Below are 13,553 nucleotides of genomic sequence, written 5' to 3'. Positions count from 1 at the left end.
CAGGGGCCCCCAAATGTCAGGCACTTTCCCAGGCCACTGCTGCAGATCTGCTCCTCCGCTCAGGAGGCAGGTGTCCGTCCAGACCCTGAAAACAGGGCAGGAGGGAGCAAGGGGAGCCGAAGAGCGTCTTGGCCTAGAACTCTGGATGGGGTCAGATGGGAAGGCAGCAGCTAACCTTCTCCTGACCTCATTTCCAGCCATTCAGAACTGAGTCTGCAATATGTGGAGGGGTGAAAATGCTTTTGGGGAGCCAGAGGGAAACATTGTCATAGCTCTCAAGAATCACCAGACTCTCTGTTCTGAAAGCTTCAGGTCTCCATCCTTATTCTCAAGGGAGACAGAGCCTTCCAACCTCTACTTGTCCCGGCCTCCTGCTGCCTGACTATACCTACAGGTGGTGCAGGTACCTGCCGAATGATGGTCTAAATGCTGCTTTTAACCCCTTTATGCCAACGCTACTCCACCCCCTCCCCTCCTCCCCCCAGCAGCTATCGTGGAAACTGTACAGCAAGAGTCACTCCTTTTCCTTAGTTTAATGCACTTGACTCAAAATCACCAGTCATGGAGTGCTAGAAACTCTAAGCCGATTCCAACGTCCCTGCCAAAGTTCTAACAATGGGGTGGGATGAACATAGCCAGGGCAAGTGCAGTAAGGGAGAATTAACAGACTAGAGGTAAAGCCTCAAGTGAAACAAAAGTCTCCTGTTTAACCTTGAAAGTGGACTTGAAATTTGTATGTATAAAGTGCGGATATACTTAATGTGACTCATGTTCTAGAAAGCTGAGCATGCTGTCCCTTGCCGACCCTGCCTGGGCACACCACTGTACCATCCTGGGGTGGGGCTGGGGCTCAAGCCTTAGGCACAGGCCTCAGAGCTCCATGGAAGAGAAGCTGATCCTTGACCAACCCCCTACACAAAGGATAGAATGGGCCACTCTCCATAAAACCCCTGTGTTAATATACTCACCTGCTGGGCAGGACAGTCACAAGTTTGTTTTCTGTTCTCCAGGTTCCTGTTCCCCTTCAAGGTCCCCTGATGCAGCAGCCTTTATCCCCAAGACCAGGACAGAAAAAGAATTCCAAGCAACAACAGAAAACTTGTGGCAGGTTTAAAACATTAAATTTTAAGAACATTTTAAAATGTTTTCAACGTTGAATAACATGAAATGTCTGAAAACATCAAGCTCTCAGCTGTACTAGCAATCCTCACTTCAAAAGCCCTTCTCCTGTTAACACCTGTCACACTAAATGTGATCGGAAAAGAAATCCGCAGCAGTGGCCTGGATGAGAGCAGGGCCAAGGAGAAGGAGTTCCAACTAGCGTTAGTTTTTAATAAAAACATTTTACTAGCCAGATTTTCCCCGCTTTCTTAAGACTTCTTCTGGGTTGGGAGTTCTGGTTCTGTAGAGAGGTTGGACCACTCTATATTCATATTAGGGACCACATTAAGTCTCAATGAAAAGATGTCAAAACCTTTACAGCAAATTTTGTCAGTGACAATCAAAAAAAAAATTCCAATCTTTAGCTATTGACTCATTTTTAAAAATAATCCATACAGCCTAGTTTTCACGTAACAAAACAGAGACCATCTCTCGGCCTTTCCTGCCACAAGATGTGATTTGGGTGGTTTGGTCAGAAAGGAAGCTAAAAGGTCCTGCAGTCCAACTTGTCTCATGGATCTCAAATGTCTGTTTGCCAAAGGTGCCATCACCAGGGTGCACCTGTTAGCCAGAGCGGGGCTGGTCGGTGGACTGGTCTGTGGAAGCAGCAAGGGTCTGTGCTGCCCAGAAGACACCTGAAGGGGGCCTGGCTCTGGGACCTCACCACTCAGAAGCAAACAAAGTTCTCGACACGGCGCCCTCAAGCCTGCTGCTGCTCCCTGTAGAGTAAGCCTCAGACTGACGGAGATAAAGTTTCCCTGGGTCCAAGTTCCAAACTCGGCTGTTTTGTTTCTGTTAAAATGCAATTGTTTTTCTCTGGAGTGTGCGGTGACTGCTCAGCGTCAGGAAGATGTATGAAAACCTCCACTTCAATTCAGCATCCCTTTTCTCCCAGACAAACATGGTCGGATTTTAATAAATCAAAGAGCCACACTGTTTAATAAAAATTTATTGACTTACAAGTGATTATTTATCAAAAGACCATTAATAGCTGGTACCGAAATGATGTGTTACTGGGTGGTGCTGGGAGACTAATAGGAAATCAATGCAGCTGGCCAGCCAGAATGCATATGAGAAGCCCACCCCCTCGACAGCTAGCGCAATTTCACCAGCAAAATACACCAGACGCTACCCCTGGTGCAATGAAAAGTTCCCCCTTTTTATTTATCGTTTACAAATGAAATGATCAATACTTTTAATCTAGAGCAAAATTTATTAACTTTCCCATCGGAGAGAGACGTATTGACTGGGGGGAGAGGGGGTGTTAGTGCAACGGAAGATGGATGGCTGGATGGTCGCCTCTTAACCTGCCCAGGTCAGCGTGCATGCAGCGGCCCTTCCAGCCCCATGTCCCAGGCCACACGCGGCGAGTGTGACTGAGAAAGTGAGTCTGGCAAATGGGACCTACAACACAGTGGACTCTTCCGTGCATCAGAGACGGCGGGAAGCACTATCCCACACACCATTGAGATTTTGGTTAATTCCAAGGAAGAAATGACAGAATTTATAATCCCAAAAGACTTCTGAAAGACAACAGTTAGAGCCCACTGTTGGTAGGGTGCTGCTGTGAAGGGCTGAAATAGGACGCTGTCCGAGGACTCTTGTCACTGGCCTAGTCAGGGCTTGGTGGGGCTCTCCCTATCACCTCATAGCAAGCCTTCTTTTAATCTCTGAAGGTCAGCAACAGGGAGCGGGGTCTGACAGAGAAAAACATCCAGTTCCAAAATTGGTTCTACTATGTCATAAGTACATCACCTCAAACTGCTCCATCAAGCTCAGCTTGCTGAGCACTGGCCTGGCTCACGGCCTTCTATTGGGCTTCCTCCAGCAGGGGAATTTCACTAGCCTTTTTACAAAGTTCCTTCTCTAACTGGCTGGAAAAAAAAACAACAACAACAACTCATGTTTGAGTAAAAAAAAAATGTCCTTCCAAGATCCACAATGCAACTCAACCAGGCCTACAATCACCTAAAACACAGGGGACTCTCCACACATGGGACACCTGCTAGGGAAGTCTTTTCACTAGCCCCATTGTTTTGGAGGAAGCGAATGGCTTTAAACTGACTTCTCTTACTTCAGAACCCAGATGACTTTAGAACTTAAAGCCAAAGTTTGAACTACAAATGGGTTTAAAAATTACAGGAACTGCAGAGGTGGAAAGGACCTTGAGATCATCTAGCCCAAGTTCTTGGTTATGGATCAAGGAACAGACAAAGAGAAATAAATTCAAAACACCAAATAAGTAGCAGGTTTGGAAGTGGGATTAGAAGATGGCCAGTGCTCAGCCCACAAATTAATGCCACTTGGTTTTACTCCAAGATTGTCCTCATCACTGCTGGGATCATAAGAATGTTTTTTGTACTTTATCAATGGTCCCCAACCTTTTGGGCACCTGGGACCAGTGCTCCTGTGAGAAAGTAATGCTTAATGATCTGAGGTGGCGCTGAGGCGGTGATGCTAGCGCTGGGGAGCAGCTGCAAACACAGATGAAGCTTCGCTCACTCACCAGCCACTCACCTCCTGCTGTGCGGCCCAGTTCCTAACAGGCATGGACCAACAATGGACCTATAATGGTCCAATAATGGTCCGTGGCCTGGGGATTAAGAACCCCTCCTTTACATGCTTATCTGTCGCTATTCCTAAGTGCCTTGAAGTTTTACCACACAAGACTTATCCCAAATCAAATATTTTGACTTATGGACAACCCAAGTCAAAAGGTCCCCAAGTAAAAGAATGGAGCAGTCCAAGGAGTCTGCATGCAACGAGCACTAAATTAAAATTTTTGAGGCTTTTGGTGTGTGTGTGTGTGGGGGGGGGAGTATAATTAATATCCCTTCTCCTCATCTAGTAAGAAAATAATCATTGTTTAATCTCCATAAGTATTTCTTTACATAGCAGTGATTTTAAACCAGGTTCCTACAACAACAGATGGGACTGTTGAAACGAATGTGAGAAACATAAAACAAAATATTTTAAAAACTATGTAAATCATAAAATAAATATAGTAATCAGCAGAGAACTTTAAAAAAGGGAAATGTTTAAAAAGTGAACTTGGTTTTCAAGACCAATTTTTAAAGATCATTCCAGATAGCTTTTAAATACAATTAAATATCACTTCTTATAAAGGCTGAAAACCACTGTTTACTTTCGAATGTTTTGCAGAACAGTCCATAAGAAGTTGTTCTTATAGTCATAAGTGTTTTTATGCAAGAGGAGAAAGAATTTTTCACTGCTGAGCAATAGGGCGCATAGAGGAAATGGGAGTCTAGTCAGGGAGGCAAAGTGACAGGAAGGCAGCCAGGGTGAGTCACACCAAGTCCAGGTCAAAGTGCTACCGCGTGGCCTCCGAAGCAGGGCTGCACTCCCACCACATCCCAAATCACAGGACAGAGGGCAGCCTTGGGGAGGTGACACTTACCAGGGCTGGTGCAAATTCCTGAAAGGTATGGTGACTACATCACGCCGGAGTGATGGGAGAGAAGGGGTACGAATAGATGGATAAAAGGAAGGGGTGAGGCAATTCTCTCTTCTGAGGGATTTGAAATTGGTGGACCCTAGAAGCAAGAAGTGGCGAGGGTGGCTCGGCTTCCGGTCTGCCTTCAGTGACTGCAGGTGAGTGCAGGCGGCTGCGAAGCCCACAGTCCCCCTCTGGCTGTATGGAAGCCCCCAGAGCACCAAATACCCACTGCCCGCCCTGGCGCCCTCACTAACCCTTCCAGAGCCTTCGCCCCTACCTTGCCTCTGTAGTTCCTTGTGGCTTCCTACTGCCCTTACAGGCTGCCCCTCCTCCTGCTACCTCAACAAATGACACCCCCATCATACACCTCTAATTCCACAGCACCCCTCCGTGTAGAAATCCACATCTCGCGTCTGTAGGAATTCTAAATTAACCAGAGAGATACACAAATATTCGATATGAGTAGTTTACCTTACCCTGAACAGGACTATTCCTCATTCCAAAGTCCAGCCAGGCCCCTCCAGCCCCACCGTTATGTTCTGTAACTCTTGATAAGGAACACGTTCCTTAGGGCTATACTCGAGAGAGTGAAGGGAAAAACCCCTCAATTCATTCACCATCAAAGACAATTTTATTTACTCACAAAACAACTTCCAAGCCCTGGGCAGCAGCTCGGAGCTCAGACCTCATCCTGACATCTCAGGGACCTGTCTTTACAACACTGAGTTTTACTCTCCTCCGGTCACTGTCGCGCTTTGATCCCCACAACAGCCCTGTGAGGTAGGTTTCGCCACCCTTCCCCCTCCTGATCCGGGTTACCTATGGGGAAACTGAGGCACGCATTAACAAAGAGCAAGTCACATGGGAGTTCAGGGTTAGCACTGAAGTTTGAACGTGAAAAGTGACTCTTGGTTCCCATCACACAGCAGTCACTGGTTCATCCTGCCTCTTCCCACCCCCTCTGGAGACTGCACAAGAACTTAAAACTTCGTTTTGCTGCAAGCCCCTGTAGACAACAGTTTTCCTTTACCAAACCCGCAGAGCTCCACGGCTGGTGGGAAGGGGGCAGCGATGCTGAGGCTGGCAAACCCACTGCCTTGCTGTGCCTCTCCTCACAAGTGGGCAGCCCTTCCCCCCGCCAAGTCCCTGGCATATGGGCATCTGTAACGGACTAACGTCCTACTGTTCCCAAGCACAGGAATGTGGCCGATTCTTCAACCACTCAGCCCTGCGTGCATATAGGTGGAGAGTTGACTTTAATGGCATTCCTCCAATGGACCTATTGTAAGAGTTACAAGAAGGCATCTTATCCTGGGCAGCAACACCCAGCAGCGTTCACTTCAGACGGCAAGCCCAGGGATCCGGGCGGCTCTGAAGAAGCTGGAGTCCTGGGATCCAGAGCAGCCCAAAGACCCCGAGTCTGGAAAGAATGCAGCAGTGGGGGCAGCGGCAGCCACGACTCCAGCTGATTCCCATGTCAGGATTCAGGCATGATGGATCCAGCCAGCGCAAGGCGCAGGCTCAGGACCGGCTCCTGTCTTCATGGTTCCCAACAATCATCTTGCTGTACAGCTTCTGCTGCTCCTCTTTGAATGTATCCTTCACCTTCTCCCTCTTCAGACCACCATCCCTGATGAGAGAAAGACTGTGTGTAATAGCCAAGATTTCCTGTCCACTTGCATCACAGCCAGATGCACAAGACTGCTCAAAAACCAAGAAAAACCTGCCAGAAACAAAAGTCCTCCAAAGCTCTCTCATCAGGATGAGCTCAGAAACCAGCCCAGGACTCCTGGAATCCACCCTTTCTATCTCAAAATTCTCACTCGTGCCCTGGATCAGAATTCACTACTTATTCAGGTACTCTGTAACTGCTTAAACCTACTAAGAAGTTTAAAGTTCTTCTTGAATATTCATTCCCACCTTACAAAAGACAAAGGAGGTATTTCTGGCCTTATGGAAGGTAAACTGAGCTTTAAGAAATACTGAGACTTATAAATCTATAAAGCAGACCTGTGAAATAAAATCTGTAAAATTCAGACCCAAGGATTCTCCAAATTCTGCAGACAATGAACACAAGGAGAAAGAGATGTTCTTACTTCTTCATGCTCAGGGATGGTGCCACGCTGGGATCCCAGCACCCCCCTCTGCATGTACCAAACAATCTGCTAAACTTGGATTTCCTTCTTCGAAGTCTGACTCCCACCTACCTGTCATCCCAATTCCTTGCCTATACCCTAAAATTATCCTCACCTTCCATGACTAATGAAAATCCAAGCCCACTTTAAGTCCTTCTGCTATACTATTTTTGAGTTATGGAGGTGGAAGAAGTGGAGAAGTCTCTGATGAAGCTCCCATCACTACAGAAACTTACATGGGAGACCTGACGTCTACTACACCCTTTCAGATCCACAGGAAAGGCATCCTTTCAAAAGCAGCCCCTGTCATTATAAGGTCTCAGGGAGCAGGAATATGAAACAATGGGTAAAACTTTCAAGCTCTATAATAAGCCCATTAGACCTGAGTTCAGAATCTGGCCCCAGTCTTATTCTGTGACTTTGAAAAACAGCAACTTCACCTGAGTTTCAGTTTCTCATCTGATAAATAGAAGTAACAATTTCTGTACCGCATGGAGTTACTGTGAAGATGAAATGGGATCATCATACAGAGCATCAGCAGTAGCGCCTGCCACAGAGTGAGAGCTCAGTAATTGTTAGCATTTTTAAAAGGACCATATATGAGGACCACAGGTCAGCTTAAAATTTGAATCTTCACATTTTTGCATAATGCCCACTTTAGTCAAATGCCATCCGGAGCTGAATTTCATGCTTAAACCTAGAGATCCTAAGAGGCTGGAATAGTTTCCTTTAAGCAGCATTCATCCCTACCACTCTGCTGTTATTGGAGTGTAACTACCTCATACACTAGTGTAAAAGTTTTGCAAACTACGGCCACGGGCCAAACCCAGCCTGACACCTGTTTTTGTAAATGAAGTTTTACTGGAACACAGAGATGCTCATTCATTTATGCATCATCTCTGGACGCTTTCATGCTACAGTGGCAGAGTAAACTAGCTGCAAGAGAGGCCACATAGCCCACCAAGTCTAAAATATTTACTAACTCTAAAGAAAAAGTCTGTCAACTCCTGCTCTAGTAGGTAACAAGCTAAAAGCAAAAAGTGAAACTTCTGCTTTTCTAAGGATGGTCTAGTTTTGCTAAGTACATGAGATCAGAAAACCCACTCTTCCTATGAGGTTTCCAGATCAGCATCAGGGCTCCCTGTCCTAAAGAGACAAGCACTGTGTGAGTGCCCTGGTAGACTGGTACGAACCCCAGAGAGGTACACAGAATCAACTGCTTCAGATCAAGCACCCTGGCCCCCATGTTCCCCAAGATCAAGGTAACAGAGGGCACTTCTAAGCTAGAACTAGGAGAACAGAGTCAAACTGCTCACTTTCCAAGGCTGGTAACTTCATTCTCCACAGTAGGGAGAGGAGAGGGTTTTTGTAAACAGAGTCAATGATTCAACAGCTCCAGCAGAAATTCACATTCTCCTAGATTCAGGTGCTAAAACCTGGCTCTGACTCACCATAGCAGGTCCACAAGTCCTCCCTGCCTGGCAATGGCGGATTTCACCCTATTTGCAAACTGGACGGCATCTTCATCTGTCTGTAAGAAAGAGTAAATAAGACCACTCAACCCAGGCTCACGGTCACAGAGAGCTAAGTGAAGACCTGCATTCTGTGGGTACCTACCTCTCTGGTCATAGGAGGCAGATACCAAACACTGCAAACAATGGCCCAGCTGGTCATCATTCTCAGCAGGTACGTCACCATCCCATATTTGCTGCTGTTCCAGAAGGCATCACCGAATTGAGGGTCGTACTGAAAAACAATGGGAAGCTGGATGATAAGACGTTGGTAGTTCTAATAATCAGTGCATCCCCTGGGACAGTTATCAGTATTAGAAAGCTGTTCCCAAACCCCCTCCACGAGCATTGCTTAAGCAATGCTACTACATGTGGGCAGCTGTGACCTCTAGAAACATTAACCTCTCCTCACTGACCTAAGATTCTGCTGCAGATCATCAGGGAGGTCGCCCCTACCAGCCTTCTTCAAACAAGTGTCCTCCCTCTTTGATAAGTTTCACATCTTACTCACTCATTGGTGCATATAATCTATAGTTTAAGTTTTCGAGTGTATTCAAAATAGAGTATATAATATATTCCCATAGAGCCATTCCCTAGATTTAATAATTACCAAGATTTCACCTACTTTATCTATCCCCCTCTTAAAATACCTATACCCAACATGTCATTCACTCATAAATACTTCTACATGTACCTCCCCTAAATATATTTTCTTATATAACTATTAACTTTTAAATATCATTTCCAGTGCTCAAGACCAAAGAGAAAACAATCAGAAAGCTTATGATATGCTTTCTAAAAAAGCTAATTATGTGTTCTCCTTTGACTAAATCGTTGGTGAGTGGACACACACTGACATGCAGTGTCTCCACCACAAAGCTGCTCCACTTCCTGCCAAGAAGCGGGCTTATCAGATCTTTTCATTTACCAACAACTCTAATGGGGGCAAAGACTCTACTTCAATGGTGTTTTGTTGGCATGTGACCAAAGTTGTGACCCTCATTCTGCCCAAACAGAAGAAGTTAAGTGGTAGGTAAGCAGGGTGGGAGAGGTGCTGGACGAAGTTATATAAGAAGCAACAAAAGGAACGGAGTCCTTGAGAATGCCTGAACGAAGAATCATGGGACTGTTATCAAATGTCTGAAGGGCCATCACAGACATCAGACTGACTTTGACATCAGACTGACTGTGTAATTATAAAGAAAAGACCTAGGGCCAGAGAGTGGAAAGATAAAAGGAAACAGAATTTCAAGAGTTATTCCCACAGGACCAAGCTCCCACCAGCATGAAAAATGCCCTTTGCCTGGAAGAGCTAGAGAAGGCAAGGAGGCTGTGGTGGGGACTCTTGTACTCAAGGGAGTGGGGGTAAGTCTGAACTATATGATCTTTCGGGCCTTTCAAGCCCAAAGTTTCTGATTCTCAGGAAAGAAACTAGATAATTACACCTAGTTATGGACCTGATTACTGAAATGAAGATACTTAAGACTTAATTATAGAAACTAAGAAATTTAACTGTAGAAGGCTTAATAAGTTCACATTATAATAAAAGGAAATAAGGGAGAATGAGTTTTCTTTTTTGTTACTTTTTATTTCTTACGCCTACAGTACCCGGTCTTTCTAGGTGGTCTCCCATCCAAGTACTAACCAGGCCTGACCTTGCTTAGCTTCTGAGATAAGATGAGATTGGGTGTGTTCAGGGTGGCATGGCTGTAGATGAGAATGATTTAGACAGAAGCTAATGGATATGATTTGAAGTGTTGTCATAAAACACTGTATATATTTAAAAATGTGATTTGTGTCTGAGTGTTTAGGGCTGATTCTCTATTCCGAGACAAATGCTCAAAATAGCAGTAAATCCCTCACAATCAGATAACTTAATTTTGGTGGAAATGTAATAACAGCCTTGAAATTGCTAAAGTTATCCAAGTTTGGTTACCAAAACTTTCACAAAATCTAGAAAAGCATCTGTGGAGTTCTTAATCTTACGTGGCCTTTAATCTGTGAACAGAATGAAATTATGCGTAAAATTTACATGCCTTCTTCTTTGGAGAGGAGTCGTAACTGTCCCAAAGGTCCATGTTCCAAAACTAGTTAAGAACCACTGCCCAAGAGCAGGGCTCACTCAGTGTGGTGCCCAACCAGCAGTGTCAACAGCACTCAGGATCAGGTTAGAAATACAGATTCAGAAATGTGGGTGTGGTGCCCAGCCACCTGCAGTTTCACAACCCCTCCAGGCGATGCTGAGGCAGCTAAGATCCAAGGACCAATGTTCTGGAGTGAGCAAAAGGGCTCTATCTAGTAGTTTGTTTTTAATAAACACATACGGTGGCGAAGCACTGGACTCTCAGTATGTTAAATGCAGGATGGCATGCATGCAATGCAAACAACACTCCCCATTCCTACACCTAGAGCAGACACTGCACCCCAAACAAGTCACCCTGCAGCCACTACTCATCTGCCATACCTGCCCTGGTGCTTTGCCTACCTGGTAAAAGGGGGAGGGCTGGTAAGCGTTTGCTCAACCAAAAGGAGCATCTCTTTCCTCAACTGCACTAGCTGTGCTGGCAAGATGAAAATAAGAAATATTTCTATAGGATGTTCCACAGACAACAAACAGACCCTTGCAAAAGTATGGAGATTAAATTCTAAGTGCAATTCCAATTGTACTCAGTTTTACCCTGATATTTCAACCTAAGTACTTTAAACATATTCATAATTGCCTGTTTTTTAGAATAATGATGGTAATAGCATGCTTTTAAAAATAATTCTATTTATCTATTTATAAAATCAGATCGATGTGAAGGGGGGGAGATGGAGGAACAAGAAAAAAGGGAAACTGACTGCTAACTGAATCCCATTTCACCAGCTTAGAGTGAAGTCTGAGCTATAAGTTCCTAAAAGGTGGGAGATGGACTAGACAAGCTCTTAAGATCCATTTCATTTTTATAAGCTGTTCTTGGTATGTCAGATGAGACTACAACCCAAAGCAGTGGAGCTGTTTCTTCCGTCAGTACTGATGACACATCTGCACCCACCCATCCTCACCTCTCCACAAATCCAGTTGGGCAGCTACAACTCTCACCCCCTGCAGTAAGCCAGCCACCTCTTCGGGTGGAGTATCTTATATTCCAGCTAGGTTTATGAAGAAAGTGGGGGAAATACATAAAGCTTATGTGGGGTTTGCCATTTCCTGAATCAGGTGGGGGTGGTGAGGTGTGGGCTGGAATTTGGCTGTTCTTGGTTCAAATACAACTCGGTCCCTTTAATGGGTTATGGACAATGTTGCATTCTCCTCCTCTAGCATTTGGCCCATACCAGCCCAGCCCAGGCTGCTCGACTGGAGAGGATCAACCTGCTGATGGTGACATCAGCTCCTTCCTCCACCTTCTCCTGCTGCGTTCCATTCACGGCGGCAGTGATAATGACCACATGCACCCTCAGAGGTCTTGTACCTTGATAGCAACAGGGTAAACCGTGGCTCCAATTTCAAAACTTCCCTTTTTGAACATCATCACCGATGTATTATTGATGCAGGTTCCTAAAACGCAGGAGAGAGTAAAATGCTATTTCTTTTGGTCCTTTACCCCAGAGCTTAGGAGTTTAAGGGCCAAATATAGTAAAAATTCTGACTCTTCAAACAGGATATATCTGCCCTCTCCCTAGTTTATGAACGAACACTTAACAGAGCTGAGTAAAATACTGTACTGCTTCCTATTCTTTTATTACAGGACCACTCCCTGATTCACACACACCAGTCTAGATAAAAGGCCAGAGACACTCAGCAGATGTGGCAGGTTTAAGAACTCTACAAGAAGCTGAAAGACCCTGTCAACAACATTATAGAAGGGATTCTTGCACTGGGGAAGTTTACACTATGGCTCTCTTAGTCCAAATTCTGAATTCCTATGAGGTTTTAGTCCTACAGCCAGTCTAAAGAGAACAAATAACATTATTCAGTGGAATAACAATCCCAACAAAGGCTGAGGGACTTGGTTCCCAGGCAACACCAGAGCCCGCATCCTGTATGGCCTCCCCATGACAAAAGCACTCTGTGATGATCCACGCCTTCTTACCCTCTGGGAAGATAAGGATAGGTAGCTTGCTTTTATCCTGCACGTGCTCGGTCAGTCTTCAGAAGAGAAAAATAAAACAAACAGTCAGATAGCCTTATGTCCATTGTCACCAAAATGCATTTATAAATAACTTACATTGATGTGACACTAACTGTTGTATAAAAGCAAGTGAACAAATATGACCCTATTTTTTTTAAACTCACAATCTAAATCTCACAAAGACAAAACTTATAAGGAAAATCAGATGACTACTGTTTAATTCATACAGCTGTTGAATGAAGTATTAAAGTCTGTGCACAGAGGGCATTGCTCAGACTTGGGACTATCTAGAGGACACATCTGCCATAGGGCTTTGCAAAGAGGACCCTCAATAAATGCTTGCTACTGGACTTCTAAAAGCTAGGCTAGTTAGGAAGTCCACTTGGCTTCACACTCCAACCCTGAGAGAAGCAGCAAAGGGACTTTTGTGGTGGGTTCATTTGCCCCTATGGAAGTTAAGTCTTAATTCCTCTCATTTTACTGCAAAGCTCTTGTCACTACTTATACTAGGTATACCATTTTTCCAAGCTTGAAAACAGAGAAGCACTTTGTTCCACTGCTATAAGTTTGGTTTTATTTTTGTTAATTAATTCATTTTGAGATTTAAAATAGCATTAAAAGTGCATATGGTGTTTGTTACAATGGGTACTATAAATAAGAAAAGTTTAGAAAGATTATTACCTTGGTAAATAATACTAGGGTTTCTATACTTTTTATATTCCATGCTTTAGAAAAAAACTTTTTATTAAGAAAGCAGTCTAATCTCAGTGTAGAAGACACTATAATTTCATGTGGAGAAATAACTACCTCTAAAGTGCTTACTTTCTAACTGGTCATACAGAACAGCATTTTACTGATTTACCTTTTGGCCACCAGGTGGCGATCTTTCACCTCAGACCGCTCAAACCAGACGTGAGGGCAGGCCTTCACCATGGCTCTCTGAATCACACCCATGAGTCCCCCGTGCACTTGACCCACCTATTCTCAGGCAAAAGAAGAACAGTATTGATACCAGCCTTTTCCAATCCTCCCTTCCTAACTCCATCCCTTTCCATACCACCTACACATCCAAAGTCTAATCTCCAACCACACTGTTACTCTGCTCAGAATATTTCCTATCAAAGTCCCCAGGAGTTCCCAAAAGCAACAGAACCAAAGGTAATAATCTATGTTGGGG

The 13,553-nt window shown here is 44.6% G+C and overlaps 1 protein-coding gene and 1 pseudogene across 1 annotated transcript in view; both read right to left on the bottom strand.

Annotated features, from left to right (window-relative positions):
• Window positions 1–2,095: 2,095 nt before the first annotated feature.
• The window catches only part of GPAT4 (glycerol-3-phosphate acyltransferase 4), a 35,559-nt gene continuing 24,101 nt past the window's right edge, over window positions 2,096–13,553 (bottom strand). Inside the window, exons 8-13 of the mRNA XM_016127393.2 lie at window positions 13,239–13,354; window positions 12,338–12,393; window positions 11,717–11,802; window positions 8,371–8,499; window positions 8,205–8,284; window positions 2,096–6,248 (exon numbers count right to left, since the gene is read on the bottom strand). Coding sequence (XP_015982879.1) covers window positions 6,140–6,248; window positions 8,205–8,284; window positions 8,371–8,499; window positions 11,717–11,802; window positions 12,338–12,393; window positions 13,239–13,354 — 576 coding nt within the window. The 3' untranslated portion in view covers window positions 2,096–6,139. The remainder of the gene's footprint in view (window positions 6,249–8,204; window positions 8,285–8,370; window positions 8,500–11,716; window positions 11,803–12,337; window positions 12,394–13,238; window positions 13,355–13,553) is intronic.
• LOC118609833 lies at window positions 9,861–9,979 on the bottom strand (annotated as a pseudogene).

Source organism: Rousettus aegyptiacus, unplaced genomic scaffold (assembly GCF_014176215.1).
Source record: "Rousettus aegyptiacus isolate mRouAeg1 unplaced genomic scaffold, mRouAeg1.p scaffold_m13_p_11, whole genome shotgun sequence".
Lineage (NCBI taxonomy): Eukaryota > Metazoa > Chordata > Mammalia > Chiroptera > Pteropodidae > Rousettus > Rousettus aegyptiacus.
Note: the sequence above shows the minus strand (reverse complement) of the source record. Positions and strands in the feature narration are given on the sequence as shown.